This window comes from Berghia stephanieae, chromosome 12, assembly GCF_034508935.2.
Source record: "Berghia stephanieae isolate SIO BIC M18660-M18661 chromosome 12, UCSD_Bste_1.3, whole genome shotgun sequence".
NCBI lineage: Eukaryota > Metazoa > Mollusca > Gastropoda > Nudibranchia > Aeolidiidae > Berghia > Berghia stephanieae.
In genome coordinates this window covers 42,681,692-42,706,175 of record NC_088371.1, presented here as the reverse complement: position 1 = coordinate 42,706,175, position 24,484 = coordinate 42,681,692, and the positions used below count along the sequence as shown (strand labels likewise).

Here is a 24,484-nt window from a genome sequence, read left to right as displayed (position 1 = left end):
ACAACCAGCATCACCACCACATCATCATCAATACCACCACTACTACAACCACCACCACATCATCATCACTACCACTACTACTACAACCACCACGACCTCATCTTCATCACGACCTCCACTACTACTACTACAACCACTACACACCACCACCCACCACATCAGCATCAATACCGCTGCTACTACAACCACCACCACCACATCATCATCACTAACACTACTACTACAACCACCACAACCACATCGTCATCACTACCACTACTACTACTATACTACTACTGCTACAACCATTACTACTACTACTACTACTACTACTACTACTACTACTACTACTACTACTACTACTACTACTACTACTATTACTACTAATACTACTGCTACTACAACAACCACCACTACACCACCTCATCATCACTACCACTACAACCACCACCACATCATCATTAACACTACTACTACTACAACCACCACCACCACATTATCATCACTACCACGACTACTACAACCACCACCACATCATCACCATCACTACAACTACTACTACAACCACCACTACCACATAATCATCACCACCATTTGTACTACAACCACCATCTCCACCACATCAACATCACTACCACCACTACTACAACCCCTACCACATCATTATCATCATGACCACAACTACTACAACCACCGTTTCTAAGTTTCTTCACTGATCGGGTACCTAATTACAAGGAACAATGGTAAGTAGCCTAATTAATTCCCTCGCAATTTAGTTTTCTGCCGTTGCTTTGCTCAAGTGAGCTTGCTGTTTACCTTTCATTTTGATTCTTTGGATTTTACCGCTACGACGAATTACGAAGAGTTTCAGTTTCAGTCAATTTTTATAGAGCTCATTTACAGGTCTACACTACCACTACTACTACACCACCACCGCCACTTCATCATCACTATCACTACTACTACAACCACCGCAGCCACATCATCACTACCACCACTACTACAACCACCACATCATTACTACCACTACTACTACAACCACCACATTATCATCACTACCACTACTACTACAACCACCACCACCACACCATCACTACCACAACTGCTACAACCACCACATCATCACTACCACTACTGCTACAACCACCACTACCACATTATCATCACTACCATTTGTACTACAACCATCACTACCACTACTACTACAACAACTACTACCACATCATCATCACTACCATTTGTACTACAACCACCATCACCACCACATCATCATCACTACCACCACTACTACAACCACCACTACCACATCATCATCACTACCATTTGTACTACAACCAGCATCACCACCCATCATCATCAATACCACCACTACTACAACCACCACCACATCATCATCACTACCACTACTACTACAACCACCACGACCTCATCTTCATCACGACCTCCACTACTACTACTACAACCACTACCACCACCACCACCACATCAGCATCAATACCGCTGCTACTACAACCACCACCACCACATCATCATCACTAACACTACTACTACAACCACCACAACCACATCGTCATCACTACCACTACTACTACTATACTACTACTGCTACAACCATTACTACTACTACTACTACTACTACTACTACTACTACTATTACTACTAATACTACTGCTACTACAACAACCACCACTACACCACCTCATCATCACTACCACTACAACCACCACCACATCATCATTAACACTACTACTACTACAACCACCACCACCACATTATCATCACTACCACGACTACTACAACCACCACCACATCATCACCATCACTACAACTACTACTACAACCACCACTACCACATAATCATCACCACCATTTGTACTACAACCACCATCTCCACCACATCAACATCACTACCACCACTACTACAACCCCTACCACATCATTATCATCATGACCACAACTACTACAACCACTATACCACCATCACATCATCATCACTACAACTACTACTTCAACCACCACCACCACCACCATATCATCATCATCTGGGTGGGGTTCATCACCTCCCGTAGTGGGCAGGTAGGTAGATACTGTATCTTCTATCCCCCTATATCTGTTTTCTAACAAGCTTTCTGTCTTTGTCTTGGAATGAGATTACTTGATTTTGTCCTGGCCCTGACCGGAGTCCTGGTTGGGAGGGAAACAGTCAAATGCACAGTTATTGTTTTGGGAGATGATATTTTTTTCCTTGAAAATCATCTCTCTGTTATGTATTATTATATTTGTTATTCTTAATGTATCATGTAAGCATTTGAGTGTATTCCTCTTTGTTGGGTTCTGTGCTTGTGTCCGAATGAGACTTAAAGGTGATCTCAAACCAAGTACATTGGTGGTGTGTTCTTGGAATCTACATCTGATCCCTATTTGTTCCCAGTTCCCCTTTATCTTATTGTCTCTTGGGTGCTTTAATTGTAATTCTAGAACTTTTTACCATCCCATTTTCTTCCTTTTTACTGGCGCTGATATAACCTAAATGTGTTGCAAGCGCCGTAAAACCCTTAAACAAACATCTTCATCATCACTACCTCTATTACCACAACCACTAACACCACATCATCCTCACTTTCACCAGTACTACAATCTCTACCATTAGGTTTTGGCGCTTTACTTCATTGAAAATATAGAAACTTTGGGATTGTATTTGGCAATGTGTTTATGTATCCATAATATAATTCTAATCAGTTATCTATTTAGAACTATACAATATGTAAACACAATGCCAAATACCATTCCAATTCCTTTTTCTTGTGTGCGTTAATTCCTCTTTCGGCCTTGAAATTCCTACGAGTGGTGTCTGAAACTCCTGTGAGCCAAATTTAAAGTTGGCGTCTCTGTAAAGAGGAATATCGCAGATATTTTGGTATCATTATTTTCGTCTTTCAATTTCCTTTTAAATGGTGCCAATTAATAAGGAAAAATCCATTAATAATTCCAGAGGTTATATGATGTTAAAATTTGGCAATTTTCAATTGCATTTATTTTTTTATTTACCGCGTGTTTTAAAAATAATAACGCTTGTTTTTAGAATAACATCTAAACTTTATTTATGCCAAATTTCAGGGCTCTATATCTATGCGCAGACATCTTTTAACTCTGCGCCGAAATGCCATGTTTACATTATCTTCTCATCATGGCTGCCGGACGATATCGATATTCATATCGCACAGCGTACACAACGACAACAGTTTAGTTGAGACGGTATCCCGTTCCTGACACCTGCTGACCCGGTCAAGGTGAGCGGTCAATCACCGAGAGGAATTTACCTAACGGGGATTGCCGTTTCACTCAATTTAACAATGTTTTGTTTTATTGTCTGTTAGACACCCATATTGAATGAGTTGAAATATCACTACTTGGTATAAAAGTTTATATTTTCTACTTTTACTGTGTGTTTTTTATTTTTTCATAGTATTACTAGATTTCTCAATATAAGTTATCAATGGACGGTAACAAATTACACAAAAAATATAGCGGGTGCAACATTTCAAAAATTAGAGAAAAAAAACACGTTGCTATGGATTTGTCTGAATTTTATGTATTATAATTATAAAGACAAGGTATAGATACTTCTCCTCACAAAAAATGTATTTTTCCTCAACAAAAATATATCCGCTACGAGCATTCAAACTCGTCAGTGTAGTTTGGGGCTGGTCTTTAACTGCATTGCGTTGATGACAAATCGCATTTTATTCATATCATTGATAATGCCGGATGCTCTTTTTTTCCAATTTTGCTGTTGTTTGGTGACAGCTCACTGTGCCTTGTTCTCCAAGAAGTCTAAGTCTAAACTTATATTGAGTGATGTGTGGTATGCAGTGGTACTCAAGGAGGTGTTTTGGGATTATTTTGTTTGGAAAATATTTTCTGTATGTATCCGTGTAATGTTTTATTGCACTTTGAATATATTGGATTGTGTCTGCTTTGATCGATTTTGTGTGTGATATAATGTTGTGCACATGACTATAGGCCTTGTTTATATTGTCGAAAATTAATCCAATACTGCAAGCGTCGTCAATGATGAGTGGGTCGTGGGTGCAGTTCTTTGTTTGTTGGATAATTGTAAGTGTAGACTTTTTCTTGTAAGTATTTGTGGCAGTGGTTGCCAATGAATGACCTGCTGTGGTAAGCCTGTTGTGTAATGCGGTATTCTGTCCAATTCAGAGGCAATAGGACCATCCCTGAGGGTGAGTGGCTCGTGCATGAGATTTGAAAGTCTCTCCTGCGTTTTGGAGTTTGTTGTTATATTCTACTCTGTCGATATCAAACATGCAAGTGCAACCCGTTTCAAGGTTGATTTATTTATTATTAGCGTCAATGAGAAAATACAAAGAAGCCAATGAGTCGTGTGTTCAATGTGCTTTATAATGTGTACTTTTTACACATAAATTATGAGTGTGCTCCTTGCTTGTCCAACGCCATGTCAGTCCCATAGACTAAAAGAATGTCATTAGAATAATTTGAACATTTAAATTGTTTCTTGCGGGCACGTTTCTATTTCTGTGTTAAACAAATCATACCACATGTCCTACATAGTGAATTCACTGCTTGGTTATGACTTGCAATTGTGTGGTCCATGCTGTAAGAGAAAATTCAAAATTGACTGAGCGATGTAAGCAATGATATAGTGAATTAATGAATAAAATGAGTTTTAAAACACTCTGTATTACTTCTCATATCCATGCATACATAACAGCGTACATAAAATTTGGAAAAAGAAAAACCAAATACTTCACCCAATTTGGTGAAAGAAAGGGGGGGGGGGGGGGGGGCAGGAAAATTCTAACAAGCAGTTGAGCTAAGTTGAGGCCCAACACACAATGTCATTTAAAATTAAACATTAGCAAGATAATTCAAATTATGCAATTTAAAAATCAAATTAACTCATCATTGAAAAAAATAAAAAATAAAAATATAATTAACAATAAAACATCAGCGAAATATACGTTTCAAGAACAAGTCTAAAGAGGTAATATCATTATTACCTGACCTACCGCGGAAAAATAATCATTACAAAATAATGAAAACTGAAGAGTAAATGAAACTTAAGAAGTTCTATTAGTTATACATTTTGACACCCCCACACATTGAGAAAGAAGGGTGGGGGGGGGAGGGGGGATCAAATTATATTAATTGTCAGTTCAAATAATGTAATAGCAATAAACCCAAAGTGGTTCAGCAGAATTTTTTAAAGTATTAAAAGCCAGAACTTTCTTTCTAATTATAATAGGGAATCTGTTTCAATTTATTTGAACTTTTTCAATCTACCATTTTATTTATATGTGCAATTAAATTGCCATAGATAAAAATAAACTCATTATGTCATTACACAACATGTTTATATCTTTTCATTTAAATACTCTCAAACCCTTTTTTATTCTCTATGCATTAATTAAAAGAGGGTAATTATTTGCAATTGTTTCAGTGAGATATTGGGGATAAATCCAAAAGTGATATAGCAAATTGTTTCTTACGTCTAGCCAAGTTTTTGATTATGTAACATTTGCGTCATATTATGTAATAATGTGTTAATTTGAAATGTTTATCTTCCTCTTTATTAATGTAAATGCATTGTCCTCGATAAGACAAACATTTTGGTATACAATAAATGATAAGAACTCCATATTGACCGTTTTAACCTTTTTTTATTAACATCACACGATTTCGGTCACAACTTTGAAATGGTAATTTTGGGGTAAAAATCGGTCTGAAATTTCAGGCTTTGAACTGCCGTAACTACATTTCTAATCAGGATAGAAACAAAATTCAAATCTGTGCTGCCAGCTCTTTCATATGACATTGGTTTCAAGTGTGTGAGGTACATTTAGAATTTCTATTAAACTCCCAATTTTTACAGAACGTTGCAAGGGACAAATGTCCCATCCAGCCTCCTCCCACCTCTTTTTTTTTTTTAACACTCTCTCTATCTCTCTCTCTCTCTCTCTCTCTCTCTCTCTCTCTCTCGCTCTCTCTCTCTCTCTCTCTCTCTCTCTCTCTCTCTCTTGGTTCCTCTCTAGTTTCTAGCTAATTGTCATATTCGTCCCCACTCCGATCTCAAAAAGTGTCTAAAGGGAATACATAATTAAAAAGCAAACAAACAGAAATATTCAGAGAGCAACCAAATGGTCAGATAGAAGAGAAAAAAACAAACAATAATTAAAAAAAAAAATAGAAACAATTTTAAGAAATTCATATTCACAAACGGAACAAAAGGCTAAACAAAAAGGAGAAAAGAATAGACTCGCACAAAAAAAAAAAAAGAGGTAGGGGGGAGGGGGGGGGGGGGAGGATGAATGGGACATTTATCCCTTGCAACGTTCTGTAAAAAGAAGACGGAATTTTAAAAAAATAAAGTGGCGAAACCAGGATCTGAACTCACAACGTCGGTTCTGGTAAAACTTCCAGGGCAGACGACTAAACCATTCGGCCATGACACCCACTTCGAAGTCGACGCATCTTGTGTATATGTAGTAACAACTGATTTAATGTTGGTTAATTTTATGTTTTTATAGATATTTTATTAACTTTCCTTATTTCTATTTGCATTTGGAAACATTCCATATTCTGGAATGTGGATAATTGTTTAAAAGAGCGGAGTTTCAAATATGTGTCTGGGGATAACGAAATTTGCTTATCCTCAGACAGGTGTCTGTATTTTATTATTTGTACAGAGGAAATGTCGATACACTATTTATTTATTTGTATAAAGGAAATGTCGATACACTATTTATTTATTTGTACAGAGGAAATGCCGATACACTATTTATTTATTTGTACAGAGGAAATGTCGATACACTGTTTATTTATTTGTACAGAGGAAATGTCGATACACTATTTATTTATTTGTACAGAGGAAATGTCGATACACTATTTATTTATTTATTTGTACAGAGGAAATGCCGATACACTATTTATTTATTTGTACAGAGGAAATGTCGATACACTATTTATTTATTTATTTGTACAGAGGAAATGCCGATACACTATTTATTTATTTGTACAGAGGAAATGTCGATACACTGTTTATTTATTTGTACAGAGGAAATGCCGATACACTATTTATTTATTTATTTGTACAGAGGAAATGTCGATTCACTATTTATTTATTTATTTGTACAGAGGAAATGTCGATACACTATTTATTTGTACAGAGGGAATGTAGATACACTATTTATTTATTTGTATAGAGGAAATGTCGATACACTATTTATTTATTTGTACAGAGGAAATGTCGATACACTATTTATTTATTTATTTGTACAGAGGAAATGTCGATACACTATTTATTTATTTGTATAAAGGAAATGCCGATACACTATTTATTTATTTGTACAGAGGAAATTTCGATACACTATTTATTTATTTGTACAGAGGAAATGTCGATACACTATTTATTTATTTGTACAGAGGAAATGTCGATACACTATTTATTTATTTGTACAGAGGAAATCTCGATAGACTATTTATTTATTTGTACAGAGGAAATGCCGATACACTATTTATTTATTTGTACAGAGGAAATGTCGATACACTATTTATTTATTGGTACAGAGGAAATGTCGATACACTGTTTATTTATTTATTTGTACAGAAGAAATGCCGATACACTATTTATTTATTTGTATAGAGGAAATGCCGATACACTATTTATTTATTTGTACAGAGGAAATGCCAATACACTATTTATTTATTTATATAGAGGAAATGTCGATACACTATTTATTTATTTGTACAGAGGAAATGTCGATACACTATTTATTTATTTGTACAGAGGAAATGTCGATACACTATTTATTTATTTGTACAGAGGAAATGTCGATACACTATTTATTTATTTGTACAGAGGAAATGCCGGTACACTATTTATTTATTTGTATAGAGGAAATGTCGATACACTATTGATTTATTTGTACAGAGGAAATGTCGATACACTATTTATTTATTTGTACAGAGGAAATGCCGATACACTATTTATTTATTGGTACAGAGGAAATGCTGATACACTATTTATTTATTGGTACAGAGGAAATGTCGATACACTATTTATTTATTTGTACAGAGGAAATGCCGATACACTATGTATTTATTTGTATAGAGGAAATGTCGATACACTATTTATTTATTAGTACAGAGGAAATGTCGATACACTATTTATTTATTTGTACAGAGGAAATGTCGATACACTATTTATTTATTGGTACAGAGGAAATGCTGATACACTATTTATTTATTGGTACAGAGGAAATGTCGATACACTATTTATTTATTGGTACAGAGGAAATGCCGATACACTATTTATTTATTTGTACAGAGGAAATGCCGATACACTATTTATTTATTTGTACAGAGGAAATGTCGATACACTATTTATTTATTTGTACAGAGGAAATGCCGATACACTATTTATTTATTTGTACAGAGGAAATGCCGAGACACTATTTATTTATTTATTTGTACAGAGGAAATGCCGAGACACTATTTATTTATTTGTACAGAGGAAATGTCGATACACTATTTATTTATTTGTTTATTCATTTCTATCTTTATTTAGTATATAATTGTTTTGTTATTTTTAAACTTATTGATTGATACTTCGTTTTACTCGTTTATTTAATCATTTATCTATCAATAATACCCTGACAAGAACCAGTGGATTTTTCACTGGCTGTTAATCTATTTTCTATTTGATAATTCCCAACAGAGACATCAGATTTGAATGGAGTAGGTGAGGAGAGCCAGCAACAGTCTAGTTTGAGGACTCAAGTATGGGACCGTCTACAAAGAAGTGAGTTTGTTTATCCATATGATTTAAATAGCAGGCTTGTGGGATGTTGATAGAGTGGCTGTTAGTGTATTCATCCTTCCTCCCTCCCATCTCTCTGTATCAGTTGTTAAGTTCCATGAGACTCGTGGGATGTTGATAGAGTGGCTGTTAGTGTCTTCAACCTTCCTCCCTCCCATCTCTCTGTATCAGTTGTTATGTTCCATGAGACTAGTGGGATGTTGATAGAGTGGCTGTTACTGTCTTCAACCTTCCTCCCTCCCATCTCTCTGTATCAGTTGTTATGTTCCATGAGACTAGTGGGATGTTGATAGAGTGGCTGTTACTGTCTTCAACCTTCCGCCCTCCCATCTCTCTGTATCAGTTGTTATGTTCCATGAGACTAGTGGGATGTTGATAGAGTGGCTGTTAGTGTCTTCAACCTTCCTCCCTCCCATCTCTCTGTATCAGTTGTTATGTTACATGAGACTCGTGGGATGTTGATAGAGTGGCTGTTAGTGTCTTCAACCTTCCTCCCTCCCATCTCTCTGTATCAGTTGTTATGTTCCATGAGACTAGTGGGATGTTGATAGAGTGGCTGTTACTGTCTTCAACCTTCCTCCCTCCCATCTCTCTGTATCAGTTGTTATGTTCCATGAGACTAGTGGGATGTTGATAGAGTGGCTGTTAGTGTCTTCAACCTTCCTCCCTCCCATCTCTCTGTATCAGTTGTTATGGTCCATGAGACTAGTGGGATGTTGATAGAGTGGCTGTTACTGTCTTCAACCTTCCTCCCTCCCATCTCTCTGTATCAGTTGTTATGTTCCATGAGACTAGTGGGATGTTGATAGAGTGGCTGTTAGTGTCTTCAACCTTCCTCCCTCCCATCTCTCTGTATCAGTTGTTATGGTCCATGAGACTAGTGGGATGTTGATAGAGTGGCTGTTACTGTCTTCAACCTTCCTCCCTCCATCTCTCTGTATCAGTTGTTATGTTCCATGAGACTAGTGGGATGTTGATAGAGTGGCTGTTAGTGTCTTCAACCTTCCTCCCTCCCATCTCTCTGTATCAGTTGTTATGGTCCATGAGACTAGTGGGATGTTGATAGAGTGGCTGTTACTGTCTTCAACCTTCCTCCCTCCCATCTCTCTGTATCAGTTATTATGTTCCATGAGACTAGTGGGATGTTGATAGAGTGGCTGTTACTGTCTTCAACCTTCTCCCTCCCATCTCTGTATCAGTTGTTATGTTCCATGAGACTAGTGGGATGTTGATAGAGTGGCTGTTACTGTCTTCAACCTTCCTCCCTCCCATCTCTCTGTATCAGTTGTTATGTTCCATGAGACTAGTGGGATGTTGATAGAGTGGCTGTTAGTGTCTTCAACCTTCCTCCCTCCCATCTCTCTGTATCAGTTGTTATGTTCCATGAGACTAGTGGGATGTTGATAGAGTGGCTGTTACTGTCTTCAACCTTCCTCCCTCCCATCTCTCTGTATCAGTTGTTATGTTCCATGAGACTAGTGGGATGTTGATAAGAGTGGCTGTTAGTGTCTTCAACCTTCCTCCCTCCCATCTCTCTGTATCAGTTGTTATGTTCCATGAGACTAGTGGGATGTTGATAGAGTGGCTGTTAGTGTCTTCAACCTTCCTCCCTCCCATCTCTCTGTATCAGTTGTTATGTTCCATGAGACTAGTGGGATGTTGATAGAGTGGCTGTTAGTGTCTTCAACCTTCCTCCCTCCCATCTCTCTGTATCAGTTGTTATGTTCCATGAGACTAGTGGGATGTTGATAGAGTGGCTGTTAGTGTCTTCAACCTTCCTCCCTCCCATCTCTCTGTATCAGTTGTTAAGTTCCATGAGACTAGTGGGATGTTGATAGAGTGGCTGTTACTGTCTTCAACCTTCCTCCCTCCCATCTCTCTGTATCAGTTGTTATGTTCCATGAGACTAGTGGGATGTTGATAGATAGAGTGGCTGTTAGTGTCTTCAACCTTCCTCCCTCCTATCTCTCTGTATCAGTTGTTATGTTCCATGAGACTAGTGGGATGTTGATTGATAGAGTGGCTGTTAGTGTCTTCAACCTTCCTCCCTCCCATCTCTCTGTATCAGTTGCTATGTTCCATGAGACTAGTGGGATGTTGATAGAGTGGCTGTTAGTGTCTTCAACCTTCCTCCCTCCCATCTCTCTGTATCAGTTGTTATGTTCCATGAGACTAGTGGGATGTTGATAGAGTGGCTGTTAGTGTCTTCAACCTTCCTCTCTCCCATCTCTCTGTATCAGTTGTTATGTTCCATGAGACTAGTGGGATGTTGATAGAGTGGCTGTTAGTGTCTTCACTCTTCCTCCCTCCCATCTCTCTGTATCAGTTGTTAAGTTCCATGAGACTAGTGGGATGTTGATAGAGTGGCTGTTACTGTATTCAACCTTCCTCCCTCCCATCTCTCTGTATCAGTTGTTATGTTCCATGAGACTAGTGGGATGTTGATAGAGTGGCTGTTAGTGTCTTCAACCTTCCTCCCTCCCATCTCTCTGTATCAGTTGTTATGTTCCATGAGACTAGTGGGATGTTGATAGAGTGGCTGTTACTGTATTCAACCTTCCTCCCTCCCATCTCTCTGTATCAGTTGTTATGTTCCATGAGACTAGTGGGATGTTGATAGAGTGGCTGTTAGTAGGTACCGCAAAGTCACGCAATGAATCGGTTGAAAATCTATCGTAAGCCCGTCGAAGTGTAGTAAGTTGGGCTTTTTCAACAAATCGTTGTTATAAAGATATTAATAAAAGAAAAAGAAAATTTATATCTGTATAAACTTCAAAGTTCACTCTTTAATAATTTGTAAATGTTGTTTTGTTACGCTGTATTGTTTTTCGGCAATTACTAGAATGAACAGCTTAATTTTCTAACTTTTTCGTTACGATATCGGCGGGTGAACCACGCACCGGATTGCAGTGGTTGTAAACAAACGGGTCGCGCTTTAGCTGTGTGTGTCGTAGAGACTTACGGTTTTCACCACTGAAAAGAGCGGGAATTAAGCTTTACAAACATGTAACACAAGCTAAGGTTTATATCCGCGAAGCCGTCGAAATATCGTTGTGAAAGCGAAAGCTCTAATTTTTCACCCGACGCCGAATATAAGCCTTGGCTTGTGTTACACTATCAGAAAGACAAATTTTTCATCAACAAAAACATATTTATTAAAAGTTAAAAGCAAAATCACAGCGACAGCGATTTGAACGCAACGACACCCTATATTATACCGTTCTCCTGACTTCTGAACTATGGCTGCCATTCCAATCGTTGAACTCGATGCAGATCTACCGGCTGGTCGTGACCTGCGGTCCGACTCAACGGACTGTGAAAAAAAGACTCTCAAAAAGGATACTGACCCAATGTCTGTGCTAAGTAAGTGTTTTTGTTAATAAAATTAAATGCAGTTTAATTACCAAGATTAATTATATCAAATATTACGTTCCATTTTCCTTTTTTGCCAGTGGGAGTAAGCACAGCTATGGAACAGCCTAACTTTGTTGTCCTCGATTCGCTACTTTACGCTGTTCTCGATAGGTTATTAGGCCTTGGTTGACCTAACCAACTTTTTTTATTAGAGTAAGGTATCGTTTTAAAACTGAAAAATGACAATCTTTCTTATTTATCACCTTAGTAACTTTATTATCCTTTCAACCGGGTATGCCTAGTCAAGTCAACGAAATCGACAGGCGACTTCCGGTTTGTTGTCAACGAATTGTTTTGCTTCGATACAGATGGGATTCTTTCAATTTATTTATAAACATTTCATACCATAAGTCACCTTGAATATTTTTTCATAGGTATTTTGCTTCTTATTACAGGAGATACTGGATATGATGCTCTAGCGGTCACATACTACACAGGGACAAAAACATACCAGCTAACCAAGCCATGTCGGGATACTTCCAAAAACACGGGAACCTTTTCAGAGGAAGACCGATCACAACACTCCCTGTGATCCTAAACAAAAACCTCACAACACTTGGACAAAGCATTAGTCTCATAACGGCAGGGGACCTTGAAAATCTGAGAACCCTAGCAGAGGACCGGCAATATTGGAGACACCTCACACAGGAAATACTGGAAACAGCCAAGGCGACCCGATCTTTCGGTCGAGACGCGAAAGGCATCTAAGTCAAGTCAAGTCATTATATGAGCTTTATTTGTAATTGAGCTTGGTATTTGATATCAGAGCATCGTATTGTATATGCAAGCAAAGTTTCATTCCGTTCCATGAACTGAGAAGATTTTTACGCTGTGTTATTAGATGCTCGTGATTCATCTGTGGCGTGTTCGCGTTAATTTTACTTTTACCCTCAAAATGTAAAATTTTATCCCAATATGTGTTTTTATGTACTTGTAAGCATCAGATTTGAATTCAGTGCATGAAAATACATAGACATAGCAAGTTTCAAGGTATTCTGAGCATTGGTTTCAAAGTTATGGTCAATTATTCGATATTTGTCGTATTTTTGTGGACATTCTGCGAAATGGAGCTTTTCGCCAACTTCGCCACTGCATTTCAATACTTTTTTATTAAACAATCACAGTAAAAAAAAATAAGATCAAATTTCAGTACACATTGAACAAGTCCGAGAAGTTTCACCAGTTTACGAGTGAATTTCATTGCACAGTAGCATTGCGAACTTCCAGTATTTGATAGGAGATGCTGATTTCTCGTAAAAAATGACTAAGTCCGAACTAATTTCTCTCGAATTGACATGGGTATAAAATTTTTACCTTTCACTGTATACCTTTGAAATTATGTATATGGATAGAAAAAGTTGTATAGAATAAGAATATGTTTACAGTTATTAGTTCATTCCCATATATTTTTTGCAATCTTGTTGTGAACATTGTCTTTTATGCTGTTTGAAAATTGTCGCTTATTGTTGGAGTCCAAAAATAAATTTAAAAATTCATAACTTTTAAAATTTTTGTCCGATTTTGATGATTTAAAGACTGAAGTTCTAGTTTTGCTGTATTCTATCTGACTGTGTAACGCAAAAAGAGCTATACTGCATTTGAAAAATCACTTTGTGGTACCTACTGTTAGTGTCTTCAACCTTCCTCCCTCCCATCTCTCTGTATCAGTTGTTATGTTCCATGAGACTAGTGGGATGTTGATAGAGTGGCTGTTACTGTATTCAACCTTCCTCCCTCCCATCTCTCTGTATCAGTTGTTATGTTCCATGAGACTAGTGGGATGTTGATAGAGTGGCTGTTAGTGTCTTCAACCTTCCTCCCTCCCATCTCTCTGTATCAGTTGTTATGTTCCATGAGACTAGTGGGATGTTGATAGATAGAGTGGCTGTTAGTGTCTTCAACCTTCCTCCCTCCCATCTCTCTGTATCAGTTGTTATGTTCCATGAGACTAGTGGGATGTTGATAGAGTGGCTGTTAGTGTATTCAACCTTCCTCCCTCCCATCTCTCTGTATCAGTTGTTATGTTCCATGAGACTAGTGGGATGTTGATAGAGTGGCTGTTAGTGTATTTAACCTTCCTCCCTCCCATCTCTCTGTATCAGTTGTTATGTACTAGTGGGATGTTGATAGAGTGGCTGTTTGTGTCCAACCGCAACTCCGAAGATGCATAATGGAACATGACGCCTGTTAAGATATATTACGATTTTTTTCTAACAGAGACAGTGCTGTTAACGACCGGGTACTCGTTTTGCACTTGAGTAAGGTGAGAGAATGTGAATAAAGAGCTTTTTCCAAGGACTCAACTGTGCGCTGAGCAAGGCTCTAACCCAGGACCTTCCGATTCGAAAGCGAGTGTCACACCACAAGACAACTTAAACGTACGATATCTGGATCTGTGTGGAACTTGAAATGGCCTAAGACTGGATACTTATAAATTTTTGGCTGTTCAGGAAGATCCTGGAATTCTGGATGAATAAATTGTGTGTCACGATAATTTTTGGTGATGGAGGTGGATGGTATGAACATAATGTGGTGGTGTCGAAAACATCAGCTTTAGTACATTCAACTGACAAAGATGACATGATATTTTCATATTTCAATTGAATACAATAGTCATCGCCTTTATCTGTGCATTGCATTACTGTGCGCTGTTCCTGAGTGATGGCATTTTTTTATATATAATAATATGTCTCCATAACTGCATGGAAGATTTGGATAACTGCTCACTCTGATTCAACCATCTTCCACTTTTCCCATCCGATATTTTTACAAGCAGAGTAAATCAATGGTAATGGAAATGCCCTTTCACACAGCATAGTTTATCAGGGACATATGATTGTGCCAAAACGTTGTGACATACGCTCATTACATGTTACTACACAGTGAATCTTTGTCATTCGTCAAGCCATGCGAGGTGTCATGATGTCATAATCATAACATGAGTGATTCACACCAGGCCATGTGAGGTGTCATGATGTCATAATCATAACATGAGTGAGTTCACACACTGTCCCAATCTTTGTTGTTCACCAGGCCATGCGAGGTGTCATAATGTCATAATCATAACATGAGTGAGTTCACACAATGCCAATGTTTGTTGTTCACCAGGCCATGCGAGGTGTCATAATGTCATAATCACACACAAGTAGGTTCCGTAGACTATCACACACAAGTAGGTTCCGTAGACTATCACACACAAGTAGATATAAACTTCCAATGATGACACGCATTATAAACACGTACAAATCTAAAATTACCCCAGAGCACAAGAAACACATGTCAGCCTATAAGGCATTTACTACAAGACAATGATGATGATAATAATAATAATAATAATACTAATGATAATGATTGTAATAATCCCCTTTGGTTTCTTGTTTGTTCCAGCTGGCTATGCAAGTCTGGCTACCGAATCGACTGTGAGTCAAATTATTGAGATGTTGGTGAACGACACTCTAGAAACGGAGGATCAACTTGCTGCTCTTCTTGGTATCAAACCTGGTAAGAATGTCAGTCAGAGATTACTGTGTTTGAAACCACTTTGTTTGGAATTGGGGGGGATGTGCTGTGATTGGTTGACTCCTGATTGCTCTAAGGTTTTTATTCTTTATTGTCCTCTAGCATTTTGCTACTTACTTTATGTATTGTTGTCATCTACATGAGTACGTGCTCCACTCACTTTTTGTGCAAGTTATGCTTTTATTGTCATAAAAGTTTTATGCTTTTCTTCACCCGGAACAGATATTTATTGTCTGCTTGTTGATGATTTGTTTAATGAAATGATAAATAGATTTTTAAAACGATTCCTATTTTGCAGAGCCCAAGGATATAGATGTTGATGTTGACGACTCTTGCAGTCCTCTGGATGAAATACTCCATATGGAAATTGATATTGATGAAACTACTATCAATTGTGGTGAATTGCCGGAAAGTTCTGAGACTGACACCAAGGATAATTTGGATGCATGTTTTGAAAAAGCCTCCACATCCAAGAATTCACCTGATGATGGATGTGCTACACGTGAAACAGAGAAAATGATTCACCTTCAAGGAGAAAAGAAGCTGCTTATTTCGTGTAACGAAAATATTTCTTCTTATCCAGACTTAAAGCCACTCATTGAAGCCCAAACAAGTGAAAATCACAATGAGGTTCTTACTGGTGAAAATACATCTGTTTGTAATTCTGAAATCAAAAATTACATTCCAGTTCACAAAGGAGGAAAAAACACTGAAGAATTACATTTTCAGTCAGGTTTAGAAAATTGTCAAAAAAATCTTTGTTTGGAAAATGGAGGTCCTACGTGTGGTAAGAATCTTAAAAATAAGTTTGTATTGAGTAAAGATAATTTATCACTTACAAGAGAAAAGCCATACCAGTTTAATACACGTGGAAAAGCACTTGCTGAAAGCTCGTCCTTGCACCGTCGCTCAAAACAGCATTCTGGGGAGAAGCCATCTCAATGTCTTACTTGTGGAAAAACATTTACTTCTAACCAAAGCTTGAAATATCACTCAAGAACTCATTCTGGTGAAAAGCCATATAAATGTCTTACTTGTGGAAAAACATTTTCTTGTAAGGAAGGCTGGAAATATCACTCAAGAACTCATTCTGGTGAAAAGCCATATAAATGTCTTACTTGTGGAAAAGCATTTTCTTGTAAGGAAGGCTGGAAATATCACTCAAGAACTCATTCTGGTGAAAAGCCATATAAATGTCTTACTTGTGGAAAAACATTTACTTCAAACCACAGCTTGAAATATCACTCAAGAACTCATTCTGGTGAAAAGCCATATAAATGTCTTACTTGTGGAAAAACATTTTCTTCAAACCACAGCTTGAAATATCACTCAAGAACTCATTCTGGTGAAAAGCCATATAAATGTCTTACTTGTGGAAAAGCATTTTCTTCAAACCCAAACTTGCAAATACACTCAAGAACTCATTCTGGTGAAAAGCCATATGAATGTGTCACTTGTGGAAAAGCATTTTCTTCAAACCCAAACTTGCAAATACACTCAAGAACTCATTCTGGTGAAAAGCCATATGAATGTGTCACTTGTGGAAAAGCATTTTCTTCTAAGAAAGGCTGGAGACAACACTCAAGAAATCATTCTGGTGAAAAGCCTTTTCAATGTCTTACTTGTGGAAAAACATTTACTTCAAACCAAAACTTGCAAACACACTCAAGAACTCATTCTGGTGAAAAGCCATATCAATGTCTTACTTGTGGAAAAGCATTTACTTCAAACCAAAACTTGCAAATACACTCAAGAACTCATTCTGGTGAAAAGCCATTTAAATGTCTTACTTGTGGAAAAGCATTTTCTTCTAAGAAAGGCTGGAAATATCACTCAAGAACTCATTCTGGTGAAAAGCCATATCAATGTCTTACTTGTGGAAAAGCATTTTCTTCTAAGAAAGGCTGGAAATATCACTCAAGAACTCATTCTGGTGAAAAGCCATATAAATGTGTTACTTGTGGAAAAGCATTTTCTTCAAACCAAAACTTGAAATATCACTCAAACACTCATTCTGGTGAAAAGCCATATAAATGTCTTACTTGTGGAAAAGCATTTTCTTCAAACCCAAACTTGCAAATACACTCAAGAACTCATTCTGGTGAAAAGCCATATGAATGTGTCACTTGTGGAAAAGCATTTTCTTCAAACCCAAACTTGCAAATACACTCAAGAACTCATTCTGGTGAAAAGCCATATGAATGTGTCACTTGTGGAAAAGCATTTTCTTCTAAGAAAGGCTGGAGACAACACTCAAGAAATCATTCTGGTGAAAAGCCTTTTCAATGTCTTACTTGTGGAAAAACATTTACTTCAAACCAAAACTTGCAAACACACTCAAGAACTCATTCTGGTGAAAAGCCATATCAATGTCTTACTTGTGGAAAAGCATTTACTTCAAACCAAAACTTGCAAATACACTCAAGAACTCATTCTGGTGAAAAGCCATTTAAATGTCTTACTTGTGGAAAAACATTTTCTTGTAAGGAAGGCTGGAAATATCACTCAAGAACTCATTCTGGTGAAAAGCCATATAAATGTCTTACTTGTGGAAAAGCATTTTCTTGTAAGGAAGGCTGGAAATATCACTCAAGAACTCATTCTGGTGAAAAGCCATATAAATGTCTTACTTGTGGAAAAACATTTACTTCAAACCACAGCTTGAAATATCACTCAAGAACTCATTCTGGTGAAAAGCCATATAAATGTCTTACTTGTGGAAAAACATTTTCTTCAAACCACAGCTTGAAATATCACTCAAGAACTCATTCTGGTGAAAAGCCATATAAATGTCTTACTTGTGGAAAAGCATTTTCTTCAAACCCAAACTTGCAAATACACTCAAGAACTCATTCTGGTGAAAAGCCATATGAATGTGTCACTTGTGGAAAAGCATTTTCTTCAAACCCAAACTTGCAAATACACTCAAGAACTCATTCTGGTGAAAAGCCATATGAATGTGTCACTTGTGGAAAAGCATTTTCTTCTAAGAAAGGCTGGAGACAACACTCAAGAAATCATTCTGGTGAAAAGCCTTTTCAATGTCTTACTTGTGGAAAAACATTTACTTCAAACCAAAACTTGCAAACACACTCAAGAACTCATTCTGGTGAAAAGCCATATCAATGTCTTACTTGTGGAAAAGCATTTACTTCAAACCAAAACTTGCAAATACACTCAAGAACTCATTCTGGTGAAAAGCCATTTAAATGTCTTACTTGTGGAAAAGCATTTTCTTCTAAGAAAGGCTGGAAATATCACTCAAGAACTCATTCTGGTGAAAAGCCATATCAATGTCTTACTTGTGGAAAAGCATTTTCTTCTAAGAAAGGCTGGAAATATCACTCAAGAACTCATTCTGGTGAAAAGCCATATAAATGTGTTACTTGTGGAAAAGCATTTTCTTCAAACCAAAACTTGAAATATCACTCAAACACTCATTCTGGTGAAAAGCCATATAAATGTATTACTTGTGGAAAAGCATTTTCTTCTAAGGAATGCTTGAAAAATCACTCAAGAACTCATTCTGGTGAAAAGCCATATAAATGTCTTACTTGTGGAAAAGCATTTTCTTCAAACCCAAACTTGCAAATACACTCAAGAACTCATTCTGGTGAAAAGCGATTTAAATGTGTTACTTGTGGAAAAGCATTTTCTTCTAAGGAAAGCTTGAAATATCACTCAAACACTCATTCTGGTGAAAAGCCATATGAATGTGTCACTTGTGGAAAAGCATTTTCTTCTAAGAAAGGCTGGAGACAACACTCAAGAACTCATTCTGGTGAAAAGCCTTTTCAATGTCTTACTTGTGGAAAAGCATTTACTTCAAACCAAAACTTGCAAACACACTCAAGAACTCATTCTGGTGAAAAGCCATATAAATGTCTTACTTGTGGAAAAGCATTTACTTCAAACCAAAACTTGCAAACACACTCAAAAATCCATCCTGACGAAAGGCCATATAAATGTATTACTTGTGGAAAAACATTTATGAAAAGTTCATCCTTGCGTCGTCACTCAAAAAGCCATTCTAGTGAAAAGCCATATATACTTACTTGTGGAAAAGCATTTAATCAAAGTGCCACTTTGCATGAACACTCAAAAACCCATTCTGGGGAAAAGCCATATCAGTGATCAGTATCTTGTGGAAAACCATTTGCTTCCAGAACAGGCTTGTATTTAATTTCCAATCAAAATCTTATTCTGGAGAAAAGCCATTTCAATGTCTTACTTGTGGAATAGCATTTATTCAAAGTTCGAACATGTATAAACACTAAAAAACCCAATCTGGAGAAAACCATATACGATAAATATCTTACTTGTGGGAAAGCATTTATTCAAAGTTTCAACTTGTAGAGACACCCAAAAACCCATTCTGGAAAAAAGGCTAACTTCACTTAATTGTGGAAAAACATTTACTCTTAAAAGAAGTTAGCGGAGAATTCAATCTTGAGAATGACCACATCATTGTCTTACTTGTGGAAAAACATTCATTTATAGTTCTTGCATGAACACTCAAAATTCCTTTCCTGGAGTAACGCCATATCAACGTCTTATTTGTGGAAAAAATTTTTACTCAAATTTCAACCTTACATGATCACTCAATAACGCATTCTGGAGAAAAGTGATTCGGTGTTTTGTACTTACTTACTTACTCAGGCCGCCCCTTGGGGCATCCAACATGAGCCACAAGTCTTTGCCTTTCTGTCCTGTCCTCCATAAGCGTACACAGCTCCCGGGTGTTGTCCATTCCTGTGTCATCTAGCAGACAGTCAATGTAGGTTTTATTTGCCTGCCTCTGCTTCTGGTTCGCTCAGGTGGTTCCCATAGAACAAGACTGCTTGCAATCTCCTCCTTGTGTCTTCAGCAGTGCCCCGCAAGTCTCAGTCTTCTCTTTTGAATCTTCGAGGTCACTGGGGGGAGGTCACTGTAGAGCTATTCATTTGTTATGTGCTCTTTCCAGCTTACATTGAGAGCCATCCGCAGCATACGGGTGTAGCAGCCGTCCAGTTGCTTCTCAAGGGCTTTAGTAAGAGTCCATGTCGCTGCTCCATATAGAAGCACTGACTCTACCGTTGCCAGGAACAGTCTCTTCTTTATTTCCCTCTGTAGGTTTGAACTCCAGATTTTCCTGAGTTTGTGACAGGCACTCCAAGCCAATGCTATTCTGACAGAAATATCATAGGAACTGCTTTTGGTCCAACCTCCTAGGTACTTGAAGTTGTCAACTTCCTTCAGCCATTCTCCATTCTTTGCCTGTATGCTAATTGATAGGTTTGGAAAACTGTCTTCTTAGCATTACAGCATAGTCCTACTCGTTCAGCCTCAGTTTCAAGTCTGTTGAGGACTTCTTGTGCCTCGTCCATCTCCTGGTGCCTTGTGTTTTGTAGACAATAATTTACTTAATGTTTCAGACTTACACGTGCATAACCACTCAAAAACCCATTTTGGGGAAAAAGCAAAACAATGTCTTATTTATGCGAAAATATTTGCTCTGAATAAAAACGTGTATACACTTCAAAACTCATTTTTACTTGTAAAAAAACTTTTGTTTACAGTTAAGTCTTTCATGAACAGTCAAGAATCCGTTCTAGGGAAAGGCCATGGCAATGCCAAGCTTGAGGAACAGAATTTTTAGACTAAAAGTAAAAGTAAGTTCAGCCTTGCATCATCAAATCACTCAAAGACTCAGTCTGGGAATAAATCATATAAATGCTTGTGCGGCTATGTGGTCTAGTGGTATGACACTCACTTTCGGATCGGAAAGATCTGAGTTCGAGCCTTGCTCGTGCATAGTTGAGTCCTTGGAAAAGGCTCTTTACTCACATTCTCTCACCGTACGCAGGGGTAAAATGAGTACCTGGCCGCTAGCAGCGTTGTTGCTGTCCGGAAAAATTGTAATATCGCCTGACAGGCGTTGTGTCTCGTTCTACATGTTACATGGTGTTTATGTGGTTAGGGATTCTTTGTAAAATGCTTTGTAGTGGATGATGCGCTATATAAAAGCTCTTTTTTTTTAAAGATCAATGTTTTACTTATGGAAAACCATTTGCTCATATGCATCTTATTCTTCTTTGGCCTTTTGCCCCTCCAGGAGCATAGGCCATCAACGAAGGTCCTCCACTTTTTTTCTGTCCTATGCCATCGTGTCCAAACCTCTCCACGTCTGTACCGAACGCTGGGTGTCCTTTTCTACACGTCTGTACCGAACGCTGGGTGTCCTTTTCTACACGTCTGTACCGAACGCTGGGTGTCCTTTTCTACACGTCTGTACCGAACGCTGGTTGTCCTTTTCTACACGTCTGTACCGAACGCTGGGTGTCCTTTTCTACACGTCTGTACCGAACGCTGGGTGTCCTTTTCTACACGTCTGTACCGAACGCTGGGTGTCCTTTTCTACATGTCTGTACCGAACGCTGGGTGTCCTTTTCTACACGTCTGTACCGAACGCTGGGTGTCCTTTTCTACACGTCTGTACCGAACACTGGGTGTCCTTTTCTACACGTCTGTACCGAACGCTGGGTGTCCTTTTCTACACGTCTGTACCGAACGCTGGGTGTCCTTTTCTACACGTCTGTACCGAACGCTGGGTGTCCTTTTCTACACGTCTGTACCGAACGCTGGGTGTCCTTTTCTACACGTCTGTACCAAACGCTGGGTGTCCTTTTCTACACGTCTGTACCGAACGCTGGGTGTCCTTTTCTACACGTCTTCTCCAGGTGTACTTTGGTCAGCCCTTCTTTCTTTTGCCATTTGGATCCCAGGCCAAAGCTTGCTGGGTGATGCTTGTTGTCGTTTTTCTAAGAGTGTGACCAATCCATTTTGATTTTCTCCTCACCATTTCTTTTTCAATTGCTCGTACATTGACACTCAATAACTCAGTCTTGAGAAATGACATAAATTGTTTCATTTATGAGGCAGGGTTGCTCAGCTGGGGACTGGGAGATATACCGTAGAGAGGGACCTAAAGCAGAGAGGTCTGTCCTTTGAGACGGCCCCAAGGAGACTTGGAGACGTACTGTAGAGAGGGACCTAAAGCAGAGAGGTCTGTCCTTCGAGACGGCCCCAAGGAGACTTGGAGACATACCGTAGAGAGGGACCTAAAGCAGAGAGGTCTGTCCTTTGAGACGGCCCCAAGGAGACTTGGAGACATAACGTAGAGAGAGACCTAAAGCAGAGAGGTCTGTCCTTCGAGACGGCCCCAAGGAGACTTGGAGACATACCGTAGAGAGGGACCTAAAGCAGAGAGGTCTGTCCTTTGAGACGGCCCCAAGGAGACTTGGAGAAGTCCTGTAGAGAGGGACATAAAGCAGAGAGGTCTGTCCTTTGAGACGGCCCCAAGGAGACTTGGAGACGTACTGTAGAGAGGGACCTAAAGCAGAGAGGTCTGTCTGTCCCTCGAGATGGCCCCAAGAATAGCTTCTGACAGGACCAGGTGAAGATCCCTTGCATCTCCTCTAGTGCCAGCAGGCCCGGAGAGGATTGAGTGAGTGAGTGAGTTCCTCAGCTGTACAGTCTTTCATTCGTATCCAGGTACCGAGTTTGACTTCTTGCCTTGCTGTGTGGCCTTGATCAAGTCACTCTGGTTTAGCTCCCTTTGCAGCACTGCTTTGTTCCAGTCTTCCCTGCACCCTAAAGACAAATTTCCCCTCGGGGCTGAATAAAGGCAATACATGTTTATTTATTTAGACTTCTATTTATTTATTTCATCATTTATTTATTTGCTCTAACTCTAAGGTCACAGGTCACACCTGCGAAATCACCGGAGGACCAACGTGTACTTATTTCCAGGTCTCATCACCCAACGTGCTATGGGCTCATTGTTGTCATGGAAACACTCTCAAACTAATGCCAAATATTGTTCATTACAACTACAACTATGTTTAATCGAGCCATTTCCTCAAAATTTCCATTTGCTAAGACACTCATCCATTCTCAGAGCTATTTATATTTACTTGAATTTTTTAAAATTCGTAGTTTCCAAGGGAAACATAGAAAAAGTCACTTAAATAGTTTTACAAATCAACATTTTGCCCTCCTGATGATCCAAAGTCCTAAACATTGATTTAACAAACTGAACAAGCAAAATCTCAGAATTTTAAAAGTAAAGAAACTTACTCTTGATCAATTATCTTTCACGTTCTACACGAGCTATCAAATTAAAAATTAAAAGAAAACATTCGTCTTTTTTATTATTATTGTTTTGGTTTTTTTTTTAAATTTCTTTGCAAAATCTCGAAAATTGTCAAATATTTGCAAAAAAAAAAAAAAAAAAAAAAAATGCAGATTTTGCGGCCGCTTGCAAATCAGTGATAGTGATATGTATTTTGCAATTTTTGCAGCCGCAAGCGATGCAAGAAACTACCATGAACTGCCATGCCAGTATCAGGAGCGTACTAACTACTGGGCAGGTCTGAATGCTGTTAAATAAAAAAAAAACAACAATATTTTTTGTCTTGTTAACTCCTCAGGTTTTGTACAAGTTTATTGACATTAATGAAGATTGACCACGACAGAAGTGTGCAGGGTATCCAAACTGTAATAATTGTGTGTATGCAATACATTGCTGCATCTCTTATTTACAGTCGAGCTTTTATATAGCGCAATACCCACTACACTTGCTCAAAGGTTCCTGACCAACAGCAACATGTAAAATATAGAGCGATACATGGCGCCTGTTAGGCGATATACACTTTTTTTCCGACAGAAACAACG

At 38.2% G+C, this 24,484-nt stretch overlaps 1 protein-coding gene and 1 long non-coding RNA gene across 4 annotated transcripts in view; both read left to right on the top strand.

The window, feature by feature from the left end:
- The window catches only part of LOC144958007 (uncharacterized), a 33,446-nt gene extending 12,150 nt beyond the window's left edge, over nt 1-21,296 (top strand). For all 3 annotated transcript variants that reach the window (XM_078889594.1, XM_078889592.1, XM_078889595.1), the window contains exons 2-4: nt 8,735-8,818; nt 15,638-15,751; nt 16,068-21,296. In XM_078889594.1, coding sequence (XP_078745720.1) covers nt 15,688-15,751; nt 16,068-19,903 — 3,900 coding nt within the window. In that variant the 5' untranslated portion in view covers nt 8,735-8,818; nt 15,638-15,687 and the 3' untranslated portion in view covers nt 19,904-21,296. The remainder of the gene's footprint in view (nt 1-8,734; nt 8,819-15,637; nt 15,752-16,067) is intronic.
- Nucleotides 11,482-13,964, top strand: LOC144958030 (uncharacterized). The gene is made up of 2 exons (XR_013642312.1): nt 11,482-12,199; nt 12,646-13,964. It is a non-coding gene; the product is annotated as an uncharacterized LOC144958030 (long non-coding RNA).
- Nucleotides 21,297-24,484: the final 3,188 nt, after the last annotated feature.